The sequence below is a fragment of the Diospyros lotus genome, chromosome 4 (assembly GCF_014633365.1).
Source record: "Diospyros lotus cultivar Yz01 chromosome 4, ASM1463336v1, whole genome shotgun sequence".
NCBI lineage: Eukaryota > Viridiplantae > Streptophyta > Magnoliopsida > Ericales > Ebenaceae > Diospyros > Diospyros lotus.
Genome location: NC_068341.1, coordinates 663,016 through 682,443, shown reverse-complemented (window position 1 = coordinate 682,443; position 19,428 = coordinate 663,016). Strand labels below are relative to the sequence as shown.

At 35.9% G+C, this 19,428-nt stretch overlaps 1 protein-coding gene across 1 annotated transcript; it reads left to right on the top strand.

The window, feature by feature from the left end:
• The first annotated feature begins 430 nt into the window (after positions 1–430).
• Positions 431–18,396, top strand: LOC127799362 (uncharacterized). Its single transcript, XM_052333336.1, has 18 exons — positions 431–1,387; positions 2,140–2,250; positions 2,339–2,395; positions 2,549–2,625; positions 2,709–2,808; positions 4,234–4,307; positions 5,324–5,424; positions 5,548–5,651; positions 6,459–6,512; positions 6,635–6,690; positions 6,784–6,822; positions 11,609–11,750; positions 12,683–12,867; positions 13,383–13,450; positions 13,590–13,662; positions 14,633–14,694; positions 15,951–17,232; positions 17,933–18,396. Exons 1-18 carry the CDS (start codon positions 1,307–1,309, stop codon positions 18,201–18,203), a joined length of 2,937 nt encoding a protein of 978 aa, XP_052189296.1. The 5' UTR covers positions 431–1,306; the 3' UTR covers positions 18,204–18,396.
• The last annotated feature ends 1,032 nt before the right edge of the window (positions 18,397–19,428 follow it).

The following is a 19,428-nucleotide window of genomic DNA, read 5'->3' as shown; positions in this document are numbered from 1 at the left end:
AAATTAAAAAAATAAAATTTATCAGGGAAAACTTAATAAATTTAAAATTTAAAAAATGTTATATTTATAATATTAATATAAATTTAGGATGAAAGTAAAATAAAATCTATGATTAAATATTTAAAATTTAAATTTGATTGGAATTGATGCATTATTTATGAAATTAGGTATAATTATATTTTAAAAATAAGGAGGAACAACACTTAATAAAGAAAATTCTATTAAGCTTTTTGTGACGATGTTATTAAGCTCAAATTTAAGATTTAATACTTAACATTTTAGTTATTATCTATCATTAAACCATCATTCCAATGATTAACCTACAAAAATTGGAGTTGGGGCGTGTTTGGCTGGATCTTACAAATAACAGCGCATGGAAAGTAGAGCATGTAAAGGCAAAAGGCGCAGCACAAACAGTCTGACTGACTCGTCGCAAGCGTCTTCTCCATCTGGTTCAACACGAGAACAAAAAAAAAAAAAAAAAAAGGGAAGAAAAGTCCTCTCTCTCTCTCTCTGTATATCTATGCATACATACATACAGGTTGAGAGAAAAACTCGTGTCAACACTTGGCAATCGCAGAGCGGCGTTTCGCAGAGTTCCAATTCTCCAGGCGGTGGATCCTCTGCTCGCCACGCCAACGCTGAGCTCTCTCTCTCTCTCTCTCTCTGTACTCATCGCCATTCGGAGCGGAGGCATCTGAAAGCAGTTAAAAGGCCGAACTAAGATTCGGTATCTTTTAAGTCGTTCTGATTCTGATTTGACAGCTCCAAACCCCCGATAAACCAGATCAGACTTGTAGTGGCGGGGGCTCGGGCGGGGGGCTCGGTTTTTCATATTTTCTCAAGCGTTTGGAGTCTCTGTGTGCTACTGTTCACCTGATTCCTGCCTTCAATACCCTAGGCGTTAGATTTTTTTGAAGTTTCTTCTCCTTGGCAGTTGATTGGAGAAAGTTGTTGAAGCTCTGTCGGGGATTTCGTTGAATGATCGTCACAGCTACGTGGCATTTCTAGGCGCAGAAAGGTTCGGTTTTAGAAGGACGCTTAAAAGCTTTGTTTTTAGGAGGATTAAAGTATAAGCTCGCTTTCGAGGTGGAATTTGAACTTTGTTTGAAGCTGAAGGCACTTCTCAGCTGCGTATTTATATGTAGTTGTCCATAGAAGTTTGGATTTATAGAGGAACATGGTTGATGAACAGGGGGGCCTGTAAAGATTTGGAAGTTTCAGGATTTGAGGGCTTTGAGTTTTACAGGGGGAGACGCAATTTGGGTTGTCGATATATAGAGATATAGATTTATAATTAGTCGACATGGTTTCTGGAAATCTATTCCACTTTAGGAAGAACTCTTGGCCACCAGAGGAATATATCAGCAGAAACACTTTACACTTGGTAAGCATTTAAATATCTATGAGCTTTTGTATTTGTATGTAGGAATTGACTGCTGCAATTGAAAGGGCTGCTTTATATTTGGTTTTACATAATACATTTAGGCAGAATCAGTTATGAATTCTACACCATTCCGAATGAATCATTACTATTGCTACTTTAAATTTTTAAATTTTTAGGTTCTGCAGAGAGTTCAACAAAGATGCTATTGTCATCGTCTTTTAGTTATTAATTTTGTTCAGCTGTCCTTTTGGAGGCGTTTTTGTCTTCTGTTGGTTGCTGCAAATTGAGATTTTGTAGTCCTGTTGATTCAAATGATGCTCGGCGCTTGAGTTAATTGTTTATGATTCCTGCTACAACTCCTGTTTCTTCTTTTTCTGTTTCTTGTGTTTCTAAAATACGCTTAATGTCATAATTTACAACAGATACTTGTGACAATAAAAATAATTAACTTGTTTGAGATTTGGGAAGAGGTGTTATATTTTCGCTCCTCAATCTGCTGGCCCTTTTGTTCTGTGTTGTCTGCGTCTTGGTCACATCTGTGGTTGCATATGAATCCAAAATCAAGGCAATGAGTTTAGGATGGCAAGTATTGGTCGTGTTTGTTTATCAAATTAGTTGGTTGAATATTTGCAACACAGATAATGTGAGCAGTTCATGTTTGATGCCCATGAGATATGTAACCTATTTCTAATAGTTTTAGTTTTGTTTGTCACATGAATTCTACTAATTCTGTCATTAAACTTTGCTTGAAGCTTGATTTTGATAGTGCTTCCCCACCAGAACAAGCTTGGAGAAGGAAATTAAACAGCCATGCAACCATTCTTAAAGAATTTAGTGTTACATTTACAGAAGCAATAAAAATGGTAATGTCCTTTACAACACAGACCAATTTGCAGGCATCAAAGATGCATGCATCCTTCATATTATATCTTTCACCAATTCTGGTTTCAGATGCGGCTTGGTATACGCATGTGGTCCTATGTAAGGGAAGAGGCTTCCCATGGAAGGGTAACTTGCTTAACTGTTCTCATCTACAATATAGTTTGGTTTTTGTCTACATTAGATACTTTCTCTATTTACAAATAGCAATTGTTTTCCTCTGTACCTATTCTATTTTGAGCCTTTTCTTAGATTTAACTGTTAATTACCTAATATATGCAGACGGCACCTATTAATCCTTTCAAACGGGAGAGTTGCAAGCCATCAGCAACTCAAGGGGTCCCACTTGGAGGAATGGGGTAATCACTGGGCTGATGTCAAACAGCTATTTTTCTTTAGTATTTCTATGCATCTTATGGTGTCAATGCTTTTGATGTCACAGAAGTGGTAGCATATCCAGAGGTTTTAGAGGCGAGTTCAGGCATTGGCAAATTGTTCCTGGTACTTGTGAGGCTTCCCCTGTCATGGCCAATCAGTTCTCTGTAAAGCTCTGCCTTTCAGCTCTTCATCTGCTAGTTTTTGTCCTTTAGTTTAACAATATATTATACATTGTTGGTATGTTTAATGCTGATTCTGCATATACCATCTGCTTGATGCTGATGTTTGTAATGCTACTGTTTATGGTCCAACATGTGTTTGTAATGCTGCTACTGTTTTATGTAGTTGTTTGGCTCTTGATTTCATCAAGGTAGTTGCGTTTTGAGTATTTTAAAAATAAATGTGGTCTTGTTTGTTTTTTATTTTTTCCCTGCAAGCATGGTTGGCTCTTCTCTCCTTTTATACTTTGTTCATGTTGTATTTTTATTGCATGTTTGATAATAAATTACATCTGGAACAACAACAGGTATTAGGAGTCAAATTTAAATGTGCAAACTCCTAATCCTGCATAGTGTATCGGCTTAAAGAAATATAGAAATGATTTTTCTTCTATAATATAAAGTCAAAATATATGTAATTCTTCCATGACGAGTTTGATTCTTTATTTAGCACCAGCGGCGCTTCATTTTTCTTACAGGGGTGAGAGACATATTTATAGCTATTGTTCCAGGTAGATCAGGGCTAAGTGTAATTCTGGGTAAAAATAAGTTGATTGTTACTAGTGAGATACACCAGAACTTGATGGCTAATATGGGGTTTAGACTGGGTTGTATGCCTACATCTTATTTGAATCTCCCTCTTGGATCATCTTGGAAGGGGTCTTTGTCTGAATAGTGTTACCAAGAATTTGAGCAAGGGATGGATTGGGTTGGAGCAAGAATGGTTGTCGAAGGGAGGAAAACTTACCATCTCCAAATGCAGTTTGGTGAAACATGATACAAATTTATGCTAAAGCTTTAATATCTCTATTTTAGTGGTAGATGGTTTCGTACATCATCCCAATGAGAAGTCAGGGTGCTGGTGGGTCGAAAAGAATGGGTGAACAATGCAGCTGAGACACTTGAACTAGTGTGCTGAGAAATATTAAAAGACAAATCTGTATTAAATGAGGGTGGCAACACTCTAGGAGTGTGAGTCAAAGGATAGATGCATGCATTGAAGTGAGAGGATAGTGGTTTTGATTTAGTCTGGATCACCTATAAAGTGGTGTCTCAAATTTGGTCGCAAAATTTACCTGCAGCTCAATTACTGAGGAGCATAGGATTTCAAAGTTTCAATATTCATACCATTGCTTGATATTTCAATTAATTAGATTGGTATTGGTTTGTAAATTTAATTTCAGTTAGTTTTTTACCTGCAGAAATTTGTTGTGGATGGTGTCTCTACTCAAATCTTAAGGGATGATGGATGTTATTATATATAATCTAAAACTGAATGTCTGGAAGAAAGCATGCCATATCTTTAAATTTAGGTTCTTTATTGTAGCTAGAATGTTGTATTTGATTTTATTTAGTTATCTTTTGCTACAGATTTTTGTATCTCGGGATGGAGGGAACAAGAGTTATGCATCGGTTCTAGCTCCAGGCCAGCATGAAGGACTAGGGTAAGGGAATATGATGTTGTGCTTTTCTCAAAGAGATAATAAGCTTTTGTATGAAGTTTGTATTCAATGATGATTCTCAAATGCTTTAAGATTGACAAGTAATTTCTTATCTATTGATGTGTGATTCATTTTTGGGCCTATCTATGGACATAAATTGTCAACTTCAAAACATTTAACCATCATTTTATGAGAAAATGGAATTTTACGCAAAACTGCATTCCAAGAGAAGATTTTGGAATCTCAAAAATGAAATTTAGAAGCAGCATTTTAACTTTATCCTATATTTTGCATCATTGTGCTACTCTTTTACATCTTCCACTCAGTATGCATATCAGCTTATTTCAGCTGTGGATCATGGTTCTAGTCAGTTCAAGATTTCAGCTCTGTGCAGCAATCCTAGCATATGTGTACAAAAGTTTGAATCTACTTGTACTTGTAACTCATTTTTGAGGCTGCTGATTCCCAGTGTCAACCATGTTCAAGCTGAGGAGCCTAACTATTTCCTCCGTTACTCTGTCACAGGAGATACAGTTTATGGGAGTGGTATTTTGGCTCTGAAACTGCAATGCCTTTCTCTGCTGCATTTGTCACTTTTTCCTAGTTGCAGTGCAGTTCTATGGGGATATATTCAAATGTAATATAACTTAAAAAACAAATAGAAAGAGAACTATTAATTATGAATAGAGAAAAATCTAATTTGTAGAACTGTGTAACTTTTGTACTGTAAAAGAGAGGCAGGACTGTTTGCGAAACCATTATGGAATTCATTTTCATGAAATCAATTTACACTTAAAAAGGATGCAACTTACACCTTTTACCACCATTTGGTCTATTATTACACCATCCCTGCAATGATTTAATTATGAAGATGGTTTGACACAGAAATTACATGCGAGCCCATTAATCTGTGACCTCTTATAGTGTCTTTGAGTATCCTCTTTGATATGTTGTTTCACTTGAAGTTTATGATTGTTGGTGGCAGAATGTCACCTTTTCCTGCTCCTGTTCTGTTGCAGGAAATTGGATGATCAGGGCATATCATCATGGGGTTGGAATTTGAGTGGTCAGCACTCCACATATCATGCTCTATTCCCAAGGGCATGGACTATATATGATGGTATCTTTCTTTTGCAAATTTACGTCTCCTGAGAAATAGATATTCTATTGCAGTAGCATTTGCTTAATGATAATTACTTTTCCTCACCAAGTAAAAAAAAAAAAAATCTACTTTTTCCTCCAGGTGAACCTGACCCAGAGCTAAAAATATCCTGTCGCCAAATATCGCCATTCATTCCTCATAATTATCAAGATAGTAGTCTTCCTACTGCTGTTTTTGTATATACGGTAAGCAGATTTAGCATTGCAATGTATGGCTGTTAACCAATGACCGTGACAGCTCCTTTAGAATTGTCAGATGTAGACATTAGTTAATTGGTTCTTCATTATTTGTTTACTACCCACACGGAATGGTTATCAACACAAATCACTCTTTGGATGCAAAATTAATGTTTTTGGGTTACATGTAGCAGCTTGACTATTAAGACGAGACCAAAATTATTAGACTATACAAAGTCACAGGTGTACCTTTTTTGAATGAAGCTACTTGATGAACTAGTGTGATCAGTTGATCAGTAAAACAAAATGGTGAGGAAGAGCCAGGGGGCTTTGAGATTTAGGTAATGTCTTATGGAATAAAGCTATTTGTCCTGAACAAACCTCAGTATTTTTATAGAAGTGGGTGATGAGTGGATAGATTGAAGAAAGAGGTGGAAGAGAAAGTGAGATAGATATAATAGAAAAAAAGAAATTATAGCTAATAATGGTATGGAGTATGTATCTGTATTGCTTCCCACAGAAATTTATAAATAGAATCAGATATCTTGTAGTGGAATGGATTCTCTTGTACTGCCCCAAGGAAAACTGCTTAAATACATATAATCAGCTGCTTGTACACTGCAAATTGTTTTTCTGAAATAACAACCATTGTAATTACTGGGACATCTCATGCCATTTGAGATTGAGAAACAGACACGGTAATTTTTTGTACCCCCATTGGGGGATTAATTGTGTTAACACTCTTTGTGCAAGATTTATGAGGTCCCTTGATCCTGTAACTGGTGTCCTTAAAAATTGTTGCTGTTTCTGTTGTAGTTGGTGAATACTGGGAGGGAAAGGGCAAAAGCTAGCCTTCTTTTTACCTGGGCGGTGAGTTAGTTTTTGTTGGCAATGCTTTTCTGATACAGACATCAAGCTAAAGAAGCATGATAAGCTTTTCTATACTCGGTCTGTCTTCTCATCTTTATTTTTCTAATTGGCTTTGGGAACAGAACTCAATTGGAGGAATCTCACACCTATCAGGAGACCATGTGAACGAACCATTCATGTCAGTATGCATGAGGCATATTTATTGTTATTATTATTGTTGTATAGTGGTTTCATTTTGTTTTTGACTTTTTCCTTCTCTTTTGTCTGATAGTGGCGAAGATGGAGTCTCTGGAGTACTTCTGCATCACAAGCAAGTCATCAAACCCTAATAGCTATATATGATGGTTGGTTTGCATATTTCTTGGGTTATTTCAGTGTTTTATCTGTGAAAGTGAAGGCAGGGTCTTAACAGATCTTCACTCTTGATGAACATGTCTGAATCACTAGAAAGAAAAGATGTTAGTAATTGATGACTTAACTAGTATGGGTTATGGAGGTCAACTAAAATTCAATTTATTTTCCTAAGAGTCAAGGAAAAGGCGGAAAGTAAGATAGTGAAGAGTATTCTAACATTATAGAACAATTGAGTTTGGAATTCAACTTAGTGACTAATGAATATCATGTCAATTACTGGTCCTGCTACCATTTGGTGTCGGATGTGCAGTGGCATGTCCTAACTTGGCATTACTGGTTGACTGTAAAGAGAGAAAGTGAAAAGTGGAAGGAGTAGTGTGTATTTTGTGCTGGTTGAGTGGTGACAATAATGATTTGAGTTTGATTAAGAAAGAAAACAAGAATAAAGAATAGTAAGATGTTGAAGTTGTAATTGGATTCCGGATAGGACAGCTAGTGCTAGAATCTTAGTGAAAAATACTGTGGTCATAGTAACTTTATGAATGAAGGTTGGGAGTTTCAAGTCATGTAACTAGACTCTCTGAAAAGTAAGGGTAAGTCTGCATACAAAAACAACCCTCCCCAACCATGTAAAAGTGGGGAGACTCTTTAATTGGGATGCCTTTTAACTTTAGCTTTCTGTTTTGTCCTTCAGTAGCATTAAGATATTTTATTTATGAGGATTTCCAATGGCTGTCAATAGTTCCTTTTGCTATTTCCAAACTATAAGCAGCTGTTTGTGCCTCAAAATGTTTGAATTTGTTATGCTCATATCAGTAATGTCTCATTAAAAAACAACAACATATCCAGCCTTTATCCCACTATGTGGGGTCGGTTACATGAATTCTAGACTTCCATGTATTTCTGTTTTTTGTCATATCCTCATTTAGATCCATATATTTCATATCAAATTTTAATGTCTCTCCCAAAGTCTTCTTGCGTCTACCTCTACCTCTTTTTGTGACTAATTGTTCCATTTCATCAACTCTCCTCACAAGAGCATCTCTTAGTCTCCTTCTCACATGACCAAACCATCTTAGTCTAGTCTCTCTCATCTTCTCCTCGATTGGCACTACTCCTACCTTATTACGAATAACTTCATTTCTAATTTTATCCTTTCTTGTATGTCCGCACATCCATCTTAACATCCTCATCTCTGCTACACTTGTCTTTTGCTCATGCTAGTATTTGACTGCTCAACATTCTGAGCTATACAGCAAGACTGGTCTTATAGCTGTCCTATAAAATTTTCCTTTCAATTTTAATGGGATTTTACCATCACATAACACCCCCGATGCATTTCTCCATTTTAGCCAACCTGCCTTAATTCTATGTGCGACATCCTCGTGGATTTCTCCATCTTTTTGAATCACTGATCCCAAATATCGAAAATGGTCTTTTGTTTGTAAGATTTGGTCTTCTAATTTTATTATAACATCATCCACTCTTGCATTTTTACTAAATTTGCATTCCATATATTATGTTTTCTTTCTACTTAATTTAAATCCCTTAGATTCTAAATTGTTTCTCCACATCTCAAGCTTAGTGTTCACTCATTCTTTTGTTTCATCCACCAACACTATGTCGTCTGCAAATAGCATACACCATGGCACATCTGTCTGAATATCTTTAGTGAGTTCATCCATTACTAGGGCAAATAAGTATGGACTTAGTGCAGAACCTTGATGCAGTCCTATTGTAGTTGTAAATGGTTCAGTATCCCCTCCGCATGTTCTGACCCTTGTCTCTACACCATGATACATGTCCTTAAGGGCTTGTATATAGGCTATTTTGACTCCTTTCTTCTCTAAAACCCTCCATAGTACTTCTCTAGGGACCCTATCATAGGCCTTTTCTAGATCTATAAACACCATATGTAGGTCCTTCTGATGATCTCGATACCTTTCCATTAGACGCCTCAGTAAATATATAACTTTTATTGTTGACCTACCAGGCATGAAACCAAATTGATTTTTTGACACCTTTGTTTCCTTTTTGAGCCTCTGCTCTATTACTCTCTCCCAGAGTTTCATGGTATGACTCATTAACTTAATTCCTCTATAATTTTCGCAGTTTTGAACATCTCCTTTGTTCTTGTATATAGGAACCAAAGTATTCTTCCTCCACTCATCTGGCATCTTTTTTGATTTAAGGATGGCGTTAAATAGTTGCGTTAGCCAGGAGATGCCCTCTTCTTCCATGCATTTTCATGCTTCTATTGGTATATTATCTGGTCCCACTGTCTTATGATTTTTCATCATTTTTAATGCTTGCCTTATTTCATTTGAACTTATGCGTCGATAGAATGTGTAGCTTACATTCCCTTCGGAGTTACTAAGATGTCCCAACCTAACTCTTGTGTCACCACCATCATTGAATAATTTTGTGAAATACTCCTTCCATCTCTCCTTAATCGCTCCCTCATTTACTAAAACATTTTGATTGTCATCTTTTATGCATTTCACTTGATTTAAATCCCGTGTTTTTCTCTCTTGCTTTAGCTAATTTATATATATCCCTTTCTCTATCTTTTGTATCAAGTCGTTTATATAGATTCTCATATGCTTTTGACCTTGCTTCACTAAAAGCTCTTTTTGCTGCCTTTTTTGCTTCTTTATAATTTTTTTGATTTTCTTCATTGTTGCATTGATATACCGCCTTATAGCAAGTTTTCTTATTTTTAATTTTCAATTGTACCTCTTCATTCCACTACCAAGACTCCTTAAGGTTAGGGGCTCTACCATTTGTCTCTCCAAGGACTACCTTTGCCGTGCTTCTCAGAGCATTAGCTATTTCTTTCCACATTTGGTTTGTCTGTCTTTCTCCATTCCATTCCCTTCTACCCCTTAATTTTTCTTTGAAGATTAGTTGTTTCTCCCCTTTTAAATTCCACCACCTGATTCTTGGATTTTGTTTTATGTGATTTTTTCTCTTCCAATTTCTTACTTGGACGTCAAGTACTAGAAGTCTATGTTGAGTAGTCAAACACTCTCCCGGTATCACCTTACAATTCCTACAACATAACCGATCCTCTTGTCTCATGAGGAAGTAATCTATTTGGGTGCTTGAGGTGATATTTTTATATGTGATTAAGTGTTCGTCCCGTTTTTTGAACCTAGTATTGGTTATAATGAGCCCATATGCCATAGCAAAATCTAGGATAGATTTACCCTCATTATTAATTTTCCCGAATCCACACCCTCCATGTACCTCTCTATATCCGTTTCCGTCTCTACCCACGTGCCCATTTAAGTCACCTCCTATAATCACTTTCTCTCCTCTTGGTATCATTTGTATGAGTCCTTCTAGGTCCTTCCAGAATTTTGTTTTTATCTCATCACCTAACCCCGCTTGTGGTGCATATGTACTAAAGATATTCATAGTCATTCTTCCAAGACTAATCTTCACCATAATAATCCTATCCCCTATTCTCTTTACATCCACTACCTCATCTATTAAGCTTTTATCCATAATAATCCCCATTCCATTTTTCGCTCGATTAGTTCCTATGTACCATATTTTATATCCATATTTTATGTCTCATCAAAACATTTATTTTCCATCTGTTAGGGCTGGTAACACAGTAGAGCACACACTAGATAATTCACTAAAATATGTATGGCTCAAGTTTAATTTCCAAACAGAGGTTGAAAACAAGTGCTGAGAGATAATTTTCTGTTTAGGGCTACAGATCAATTTTGTATACCATTTGAGGGGATTATCAAATTACGTGGTCAAGTTTATAGGGATGTAATTCTTCCATACTCTTTCCTGAATGTAATTGTGTGGTCTTCAAGAGAATTTTGGGTAATTTCTAGATTATACTTCAGATTAAACATTTAAACAAAATTATACTCCAGCGGTGGTGGAAACAGTGTGCATATGAAATTGACCCGTTATAGCATCAGATTGAGGGAGTTATGCCATAACACTTGATCTGAAAGTATCTTGGAGTATATTGGAATTAGGTGGCATTAGGTGACTGTAATAGTATTATAGTGTGCTGTTGATTGCCTATTCAAAGGTTTACCATACAGTAACAATCATGTCACATAACAGCTTAAAATTATGTCACCTTATTCCACAACTATTATTAGGTGATCATTATTTTTCAACCTTTGATTACAACCTACTATTATTGTTCAAATATTCTCACATACATGTAATCTCTTTGTTGGGATCTAATTACATTATAGTTTGATGTTGGTTAATTTTGTAGTTCCTGTTTCTTTCTTTCTTTTTTTTTTTTTTTTTGATATCTTTCAAGAAATGTTCTAAAATATTTTCTGTGTAACTTCTGGTTTCTAGATTTTTTTAGATAGCATCACCCTATTTGGCAAATTATGATATAAACTCTTGGGCAGAGTACCAGAAGCTGCTGTCTTTTTATTGGAAATTATATCTTTTGCAGATTAAATTTGGTTATAAATTTAATTCAACTGAAGTCTCCAATTTACATATTTGTTTTTGGGTTCTCACGTGTTTTTTTATTCTCATGGAACTTGTCATGCAGACTTGATCCAACATGTCAGATACCCTTTATTATTGTTTGATGTATCTGAAGTCTCCAACCCTGCTTTTTCCTTTTTATGTTCCTGAACCGGAGGATGTTACTTTAAATGTTGTTTGATTATAGAATTCTTAAATTTGTAACTCCATGGGAAAGGAATATTTCATTGTCTCTAACCAGAAGCCAATTTCAGGACTGCAAAAGGGAACCCTCCTGTTACTTTTTCCATTGCTGCATGTGAAACGCAGAACGTGAATGTTACTGTTTTGCCATGCTTTGGTCTATCTGAAGGAAGCAGTGTTACTGCAAAAGATATGTGGGGTAAAATGGTGCAGGTAATAGTTTCACCATTCAGAGCTATATGACCCTCCTGCAATTTTGCCTTTTCCTGATTTTTGCTGCTGTTATGAAATCACCATTGTCTTGTTGCTTTCTGAAGTGTCCAGCTGATTTTAACATGGCCAATCTACTTCTTCAGTAAACCAATTGGAATTAGAAGTGCTAGTATATTTGACCACAATATGACAGCCCTATGTTTAGTGTCTATTAAGTTTTGGCATACACTGTTGTTAGAATTATACAATTCACGAGTCGAATCATACGATTCAACTCGACTCATATAGAAATCGAGTCGAATCTATAGGGTGAATCAAAAATCCCTTAGAATCGACCGTGAATCGGACGAATCGACCTTGAATCGCACGATTCGTGCGATTCATCCGATTCGTGCGACTTCGTATGCATGTGTGTTTTAATCAAATATTCGTCCGATTTGGCTATTTTTGAAGACAAATAAGATGATGAAAATGATGAAGATGGTGATGCTCTTGAACTTGAAGACGAAATGATTCATAATTAGTGAAGATTACAGACAATGGAGTTTATTAGTAGCTTAATAGTTGTAGGGTTTTTTTTTTTTTTTTTTCTAGCTTGTTATTTTGAAAGTAGTTTGGTTTGGTGCAATTTGAATATAAAGGCAACATGAATATACTTTTGTCTTTTGGTATAATTTTAAACTTAGCAAATATATTTAGAAGTATTATTTATCTATTTATATTTCATGGTGGGCACATTATTTATTTTCTATGGATATATATTATTTATAGTTAAAATTGAGAATGTGTACTGAATCTTACGATTCGATTCGATTCTCAATTCACGATTTATAAAATAAAGATTTTGATTCTCAATTCGAATCTTGATTTAACAACTATGCTGGCATATCAAGTACTATCAATGACATATGTTCCTGTGTTTGTTTCTTAAGGATGGGCACTTTGATCTGGAGAACTTTAAGACTGGTCCTAGCATGCCGTCATCACCTGGAGAAACTCTTTGTGCTGCGGTGTCTGCTTCTACATGGGTTGAACCTCATGGAAAGTGCACTGTTGCATTTGCTCTCGCATGGTCATCCCCAAAAGTAAAATTTTTGAAGGGAAAATTATACCACAGGTAATTTTATGAAGACTCATTATTTTTCCTTTACTTGCATTGTCATATATATGTGTGTAGGTATTTTTGACTTTCACTGTTGATGTTAGTTCTGAAGACACATCATTAACTATGCTTATTTGCACTCTTATTCTCTTTTATTCGCCAAAAGGAAAAAGAAAAACACCACACATAGACACAAGAAAACAAAACAAAGAGTGAACTGATTAGGGCTTCTGGCCATTATCATAACAAGAGAAATGGATCTCCATTCTGATTACCAATAATGATGGTGTTGAAAGTTAGATGTGAGGCATTAATTTTAGGCCAGAAAAGCAGATATGTAACACCTACAAGGACTGTAGCACTATTTTATTGCTCAGATGCAGGTAATTTTATTTGCTTTTGTATGTTTGTCTGATGGACCTATATACTGTGGATAAACGTTTCTTGTACATTGCTAAAATACTGTCTAGTATGCTCAGCTTCTCAATTTTAATTTCTGTATTTCATATTGGCTCGTGTGTTTATTGTAGGAGGTATGCTAAATTCTATGGCACTTCTGAAAGAGCAGCTGCAAACCTGGTTCATGATGCACTAATGAGTATGTATATCTGGATAAGATTTGACTGTACCTCTTTGATTATTTTCTGTCCAGGGTCTATGACTAACTAATTAGATACCAATAGATAAGTCTGTATCATTATATCTTCAACCCCTTGTTGTTTTGAACTGTTGATCAGATTATAAACGCTGGGAAGAAGAAATTGAGAAATGGCAAGCTCCCATCCTGAGTGATGACAGGCTACCAGAATGGTAAGGTCTTACAGTTTTTTGCATGGAACCAGTTTTATGATCAATAAACTCTGAGGCAAGGCCCCAGGAAACTCAATTTCCAGTTTAAATTTGCTAAGACTAAATTGTCAACATTTGGGTGAGTCAGCCTTTGTTTCTCTCATAGTATAAGCTTTCCCCTTTTACACAAGATCTCGTGCTTGCACATGTATGTGTACTCGTAAATACACATGCTTAATCAGACTCCATGTACCAAGACTATCCCCATTTTTACCTGCTTTTGGCCTTGTTGGACATATCTCCTGATGTTAGACTGGTATCCTGAGTGATGACAGGCTACAAAACTAGTAAGGTCCTTAGGTCTTTTGAAAGGGGCAAGTTTTGTTGATCAATAAACTTTTATAAGGCAAGTCCTGGGGAGCTTGAGTTTTTTCAGTTTAAATTTCTAAGGCGAAAGTGTCAACATTTGATGGCTCAGCCTTATTGCATCTCTCATGGGGTAACCCTTCCCCTTTTGTATGAGATCACATGCTTGCACGCTTAAATTCAGATGCTAGCATTACAAATGCTTAAGACTCGTGTCCTGAAAATGACCCCATTTTTGCTTCCCTTTAGCCTTGTTGGCATTTCTCCTCTGGCATCATTAGATGGTTCACATGATTTTACCTGTTAGGTAGCCTGTGTTAGGTTGTGGTGATGACTGAGGTTGTCTTCATTTCATGCATTGCATTTATGGTTTCAAGATGCACACTAGGTTAATTGTAAGGTGCATGGTTTGTGTGGCTAAAAATGCTTATAAGCATTATCTAATGAGGCGATTTCATGTGGTACCTCTTTATCCACTTAAAAAGTAAGAAATGAAGAAGGAATGGGCAGTTTCTTAAAGACCTCTTGCTTGCTATGATGTGAATAATTTTTCTATAGAAATAGTTCTTTGGAGTGAAAACTTCTCTCTTGTTGGACCTAAAACAATTGCATTTTATGTCTGCAGGTATAAATTCACATTGTTTAATGAGCTGTACTTTTTGGTTGCTGGTGGTACAGTGTGGACAGGTATAATTTGCCATGTCATGCATTTGATATCATTGTCGGTTGCTGATAAGATTTCTGAAACAGTTACAGGATGTAGGAGGCCAAAATTAATTTGATTTGAGATGATAAAGAAAAACATTATGGATTTAAACAAATATTATGACCTTAATATAGGGGACTGGAGATAAATGATCCAAGTTAGGAACAAGCATTGGTTGACTTGATTGACTACCTTGTGATTTACAAAAAGCACTAAGGCCCTTTTTGTGTTAGTTTGAAGCCAGGATGAGGTGAGTTTGAAGTCAAACGCAATAATGTAGGTGTTTGGTGCAACGTCAATTTTTCAAACTTAACTAAGTTAAGGTGAGTTTAAGGCCTCAATCTCAACCTCATCATTTTGATGAGGTTGAGGGGAGTTGGGATGAGTTGAAGCCTTCTAATTTCTTGATTAATTTATAATTTTAATAATATTGTTATATTATTATTATAATAGATTATCTTATATAATAACATAATCTATCATCATACTAATACATTATTGTTTATATTATCATAATATAATTATATTATAATATTAATAACTAAAACTCAACTCAAGTTGATAAATTTACCAAACAAGTTTATGTACAGTGACTTGTTCACCTCAACTCAGTTTTGTAAACTCAATCCCAAACAAGCCTAAAACAGGTTGTGGCATCCTATGACTGGAATAAGGAAGGGTATCACAGGGCCTGATAGAGTGATATGAAGAGTGCTCGTTGTTAAGATTGAAAGGGAGAGAGACAAGGTCCTCTCTCTCTTCTTTTCTTTTTAGTTTTTTTTTGGGGGGGCGAGGGGTGGGGGTTGGGGATTGGCTGCTTTAACATGAACCATGCTTTGAATTTTACCTGATTTATTCTTTTTATTTTTACAAAATAACCATATTGTAATGTTTTCTATCATTAATAAATTCTTTTTATGCCAAGCGGTCTGCACCATGACATGTTCCTTTCTTTTTTTTTGGCAGAGTTCACTGAGATGTTCTTTCACCTAATACTTTTAATTGTTGTCATTGTTTTAATATGGCTGCATACATTACTTGCCCAAAGTGCTTGATAATGATTTTAGCAAAGTTACTTTTGAGTATATTGGTCTAAACTTTGTTTAAGTATTGGAAGGTGCTTTTAAAAAAAAAAAAAACTTGTAGAAAGGGGCTTTTATAGGATATAGGTTACTCTTGTCCCCCCAATTTTCTTCTTTCATATCCATATGTTTGATTGTATTCGATTTCTGTGCAGACTCTGCCATACCTGTAGTTGATACAGGAAGTTATCAGCATCGATCAACAAGGAAGAACAGGAAAGTCAAATTAACTGAAACAAAAGTGGAATGCAAAAATGGTTTGCTTGTTGAGCATTCAACAGTTGGTACTTTTGATAGCAATGCAGGAAATTGTTCAAATGATAATGACGAAAAAACTCTTACGGGGGATGAAGAAGATGAGTGCGCGATTTCTCATAGAAAAGAGGACCAGGATTGTCTATGTACTGTGTCGGGTCTGCATAGTGATGCTGATAATGTGGGTGGGTTCCTGTACTTGGAAGGTGTAGAATATATGATGTGGTGTACATACGATGTGCACTTCTATGCATCTTACGCCCTTCTTATGCTATTTCCGAAAATTGAACTCAGTATTCAACGAGACTTTGCAAAAGCTGTTTTATGTGAGGATCGGGGAAAAGTAAAGTTTCTAGCGGAGGGAAACTGTGGACTTCGCAAAGTCAGAGGAGCTGTGCCTCATGATTTGGGAACTCATGATCCATGGCATGAAATGAATGCATATAATATACATGATACAAGTAAATGGAAGGATCTGAACCCAAAGTTTGTACTTCAGGTGTACAGGGATTTTGCTGCAACAGGAGATTTATCATTTGGAGCCGATGTCTGGCCTTCTGTTTGTGCTGCAATTAATTACATGGATCAATTTGATCGGGACAATGATGGCCTTATTGAGAATGATGGATTCCCAGATCAAACATATGATACTTGGACGGTTCATGGTATAAGTGCTTATTGTGGTGGTTTGTGGCTTGCTGCTCTCCAAGCTGCAGCTGCAATGGCCATTCAACTTGGTGACAGGGACTTTGCAGAAAGATGCAAAAGTAGATTTGTAAAGGCTAAATCAGTATTTGAAGCAAAATTGTGGAATGGTTCATATTTTAACTATGACAGTGGATCAAGCAGTAACAGTAAATCCATCCAAGCTGATCAATTGGCAGGGCAATGGTACGCAGCATCTTCGGGTTTGCCTGATCTATTCGACCATTTCAAGATCCGTAGTTCTCTCCAAAAAGTCTATGACTTCAATGTTATGAAAATAAAAGGAGGCAGGATGGGTGCTGTAAATGGCATGTATCCCAACGGGAAGGTGGATGAAACTTGCATGCAGTCACGTGAAATATGGACTGGAGTCACATATGGTGTGGCAGCGACCATGATCCTTGCGGGAATGGAGAATGAGGCATTCACCACTGCTGAGGGTATATTCACCGCAGGCTGGTCAGAGGAAGGATACGGGTAAGCAATATTTATACGAGGAAAGCAATATGTATGCTATTTTCATGTCTTGAATAAGGTGCTGATAGATACATGGAGAAAATTATAAAAGCTACTTGCATACCATGAAATCAGTTTTCTTACTTCTGTAACAATTTTTACTGCACGCACACACCTCTACCAACGGATATTTGCATTTGTTGTATACAAATATATCCTGATATTTTTACGTCAGCTACATTCCTCGTTTTTGTGGTTCTAGGATGCATTGTTCCCTCATAACTACACATTTTGGTTGGATTTTCTAGATTGGAATAATTTTTAAGATGGTAACATCGACTTTGGGTGCATTTGAGAGGGGAAAGATATATGTCATCTCCGGAGTAAGAATGCTGGACTAAGATGGTTTTCTTCCCACTTGGCAAATTAAGGGACCTTTCAATAACTTTGACGTTAAAATAAGTGAAAGTTGTGTGTAACGTGGCCTCCTCTTTGTTCATGCAATTATTTTCTTCTTCTTCTGGGTAAAGGTTGCGTGCATTGGGTTTTCAACATAGCTTTAGCAGCAGATCTTTTCTCATTGGTAACATCATTTGCCAGTTAGTATTTGGCGTCAAAGAATTCAGATATATAATTTGAGCTGAAAGAAGACCACTAATCTTCTCTCTCGTGGATTGAATGGTGGAGGTTAAGACGTTTGCTTTCCATTTTCTACTTTCAGGTACTCTTTTCAGACACCAGAAGCATGGACCATGGACGGACATTTCCGATCCCTGATATATATGAGGCCGCTCTCAATTTGGGCCATGCAATGGGCACTGTCATTGCCTAAGGCTGTTCTCAGGGCCCCTGAGATCAACATAATGGACAGAACCAATGAATCTCCTCCTCATAGTGCAAGATCTTCCCACAATGAGACTGCTACTGGTGTCAAAAAGATCGCAACCAAAGCCAAGTGCTTCAGCAATTCTGTCTTTCACTGTGCATGCTGACCATCCACTTGTGAGGTTCTATCTTTTGTAAATTTTTTGCAATAAAAAATCTTTTTCCTTTGACCCTCTTGAAAAGAAGGAAAATGTCAAGGGAATAAGAAATTATGCGTTTCATTCTTTTGCTTGTAGCCACTTTAATCTGCTGCAGTTATTAAGGCAGGCGTATACATTCTCAATTTCCTAGGTTTCTTAATCTCTGTAACTTCTTCTGGACAACCAAACCAAATCAAACCAACTGAATAGTTTGACAAAGCCTGCACCATATTCATGCGTATTAAGGCATAATGTTTGGGGAAATGTGTGTTTTCAAACCTAATAAGGTATTGATATTTTGTAAATTAGGTTTAATATTTATTATATCAATTAAAATATGACACTTTAAGTTGTCGCTTAAGTGAATTTAAAAATTTACTAAATATCTTAATCACAATCATTATCCGTATAGAAAATTTTAAATACTAGTGATATGTACATATATAGATGATTATTGCATTGCAATGTAACTACATTGAGAACAATCTCCATATGTGGTTATTGAAGTATGACATTTTTTTGTTAATTTTGTTTTTTTTTTTTTTTGTAACATGGAAAATTTGAAGAATATCCGATCATATATAATTTTTAGTTTGGATCATCTTATTTTTATTAAAATTCACAATCTATCTTAATTCAGTCTAGATATACAAATAAATTTGTTGAGGGTCGAATTTCAAAACTTAATTTTTTAGAATAAAAACAGATAATTACACAATTTTATACGAAAACAAAATTAAAATCACGATTTTGTAATATTTCAAAACACTACACTTAAACAAAATACTTGAACTTTTTTTTTTTTTTTACCTATTTGGTTTTATTAAAATTTTGAATAAATAAGAGCAATTTTTATGAAACACTCCATAAATAAATAAACATCATTGACAACGCAACCTCGTTGACAAACAAGGCTTTATTAATTGTCAATGACATAGATTTGTTGCTTTGCTTCTCAAAAGGAACTATTTCAGACGTCAAGCTGGAAGAAGGGTTGCCCCCCCGGTTTCAAATTATGATGACGTGGCCGTGGCCCTGGCCGCGGGCACGTTCAAAGGTGGTTGTTGATTTGCACTTTGGCTACTTGTCCATATTGGGTTTTCAAGAATTCCAATACGGCTCTCTGCTTTCAACACAAATGTTATCCTCACTTGCAAATCTTTCATAATATTTTTATTTAAATTGAAAATAA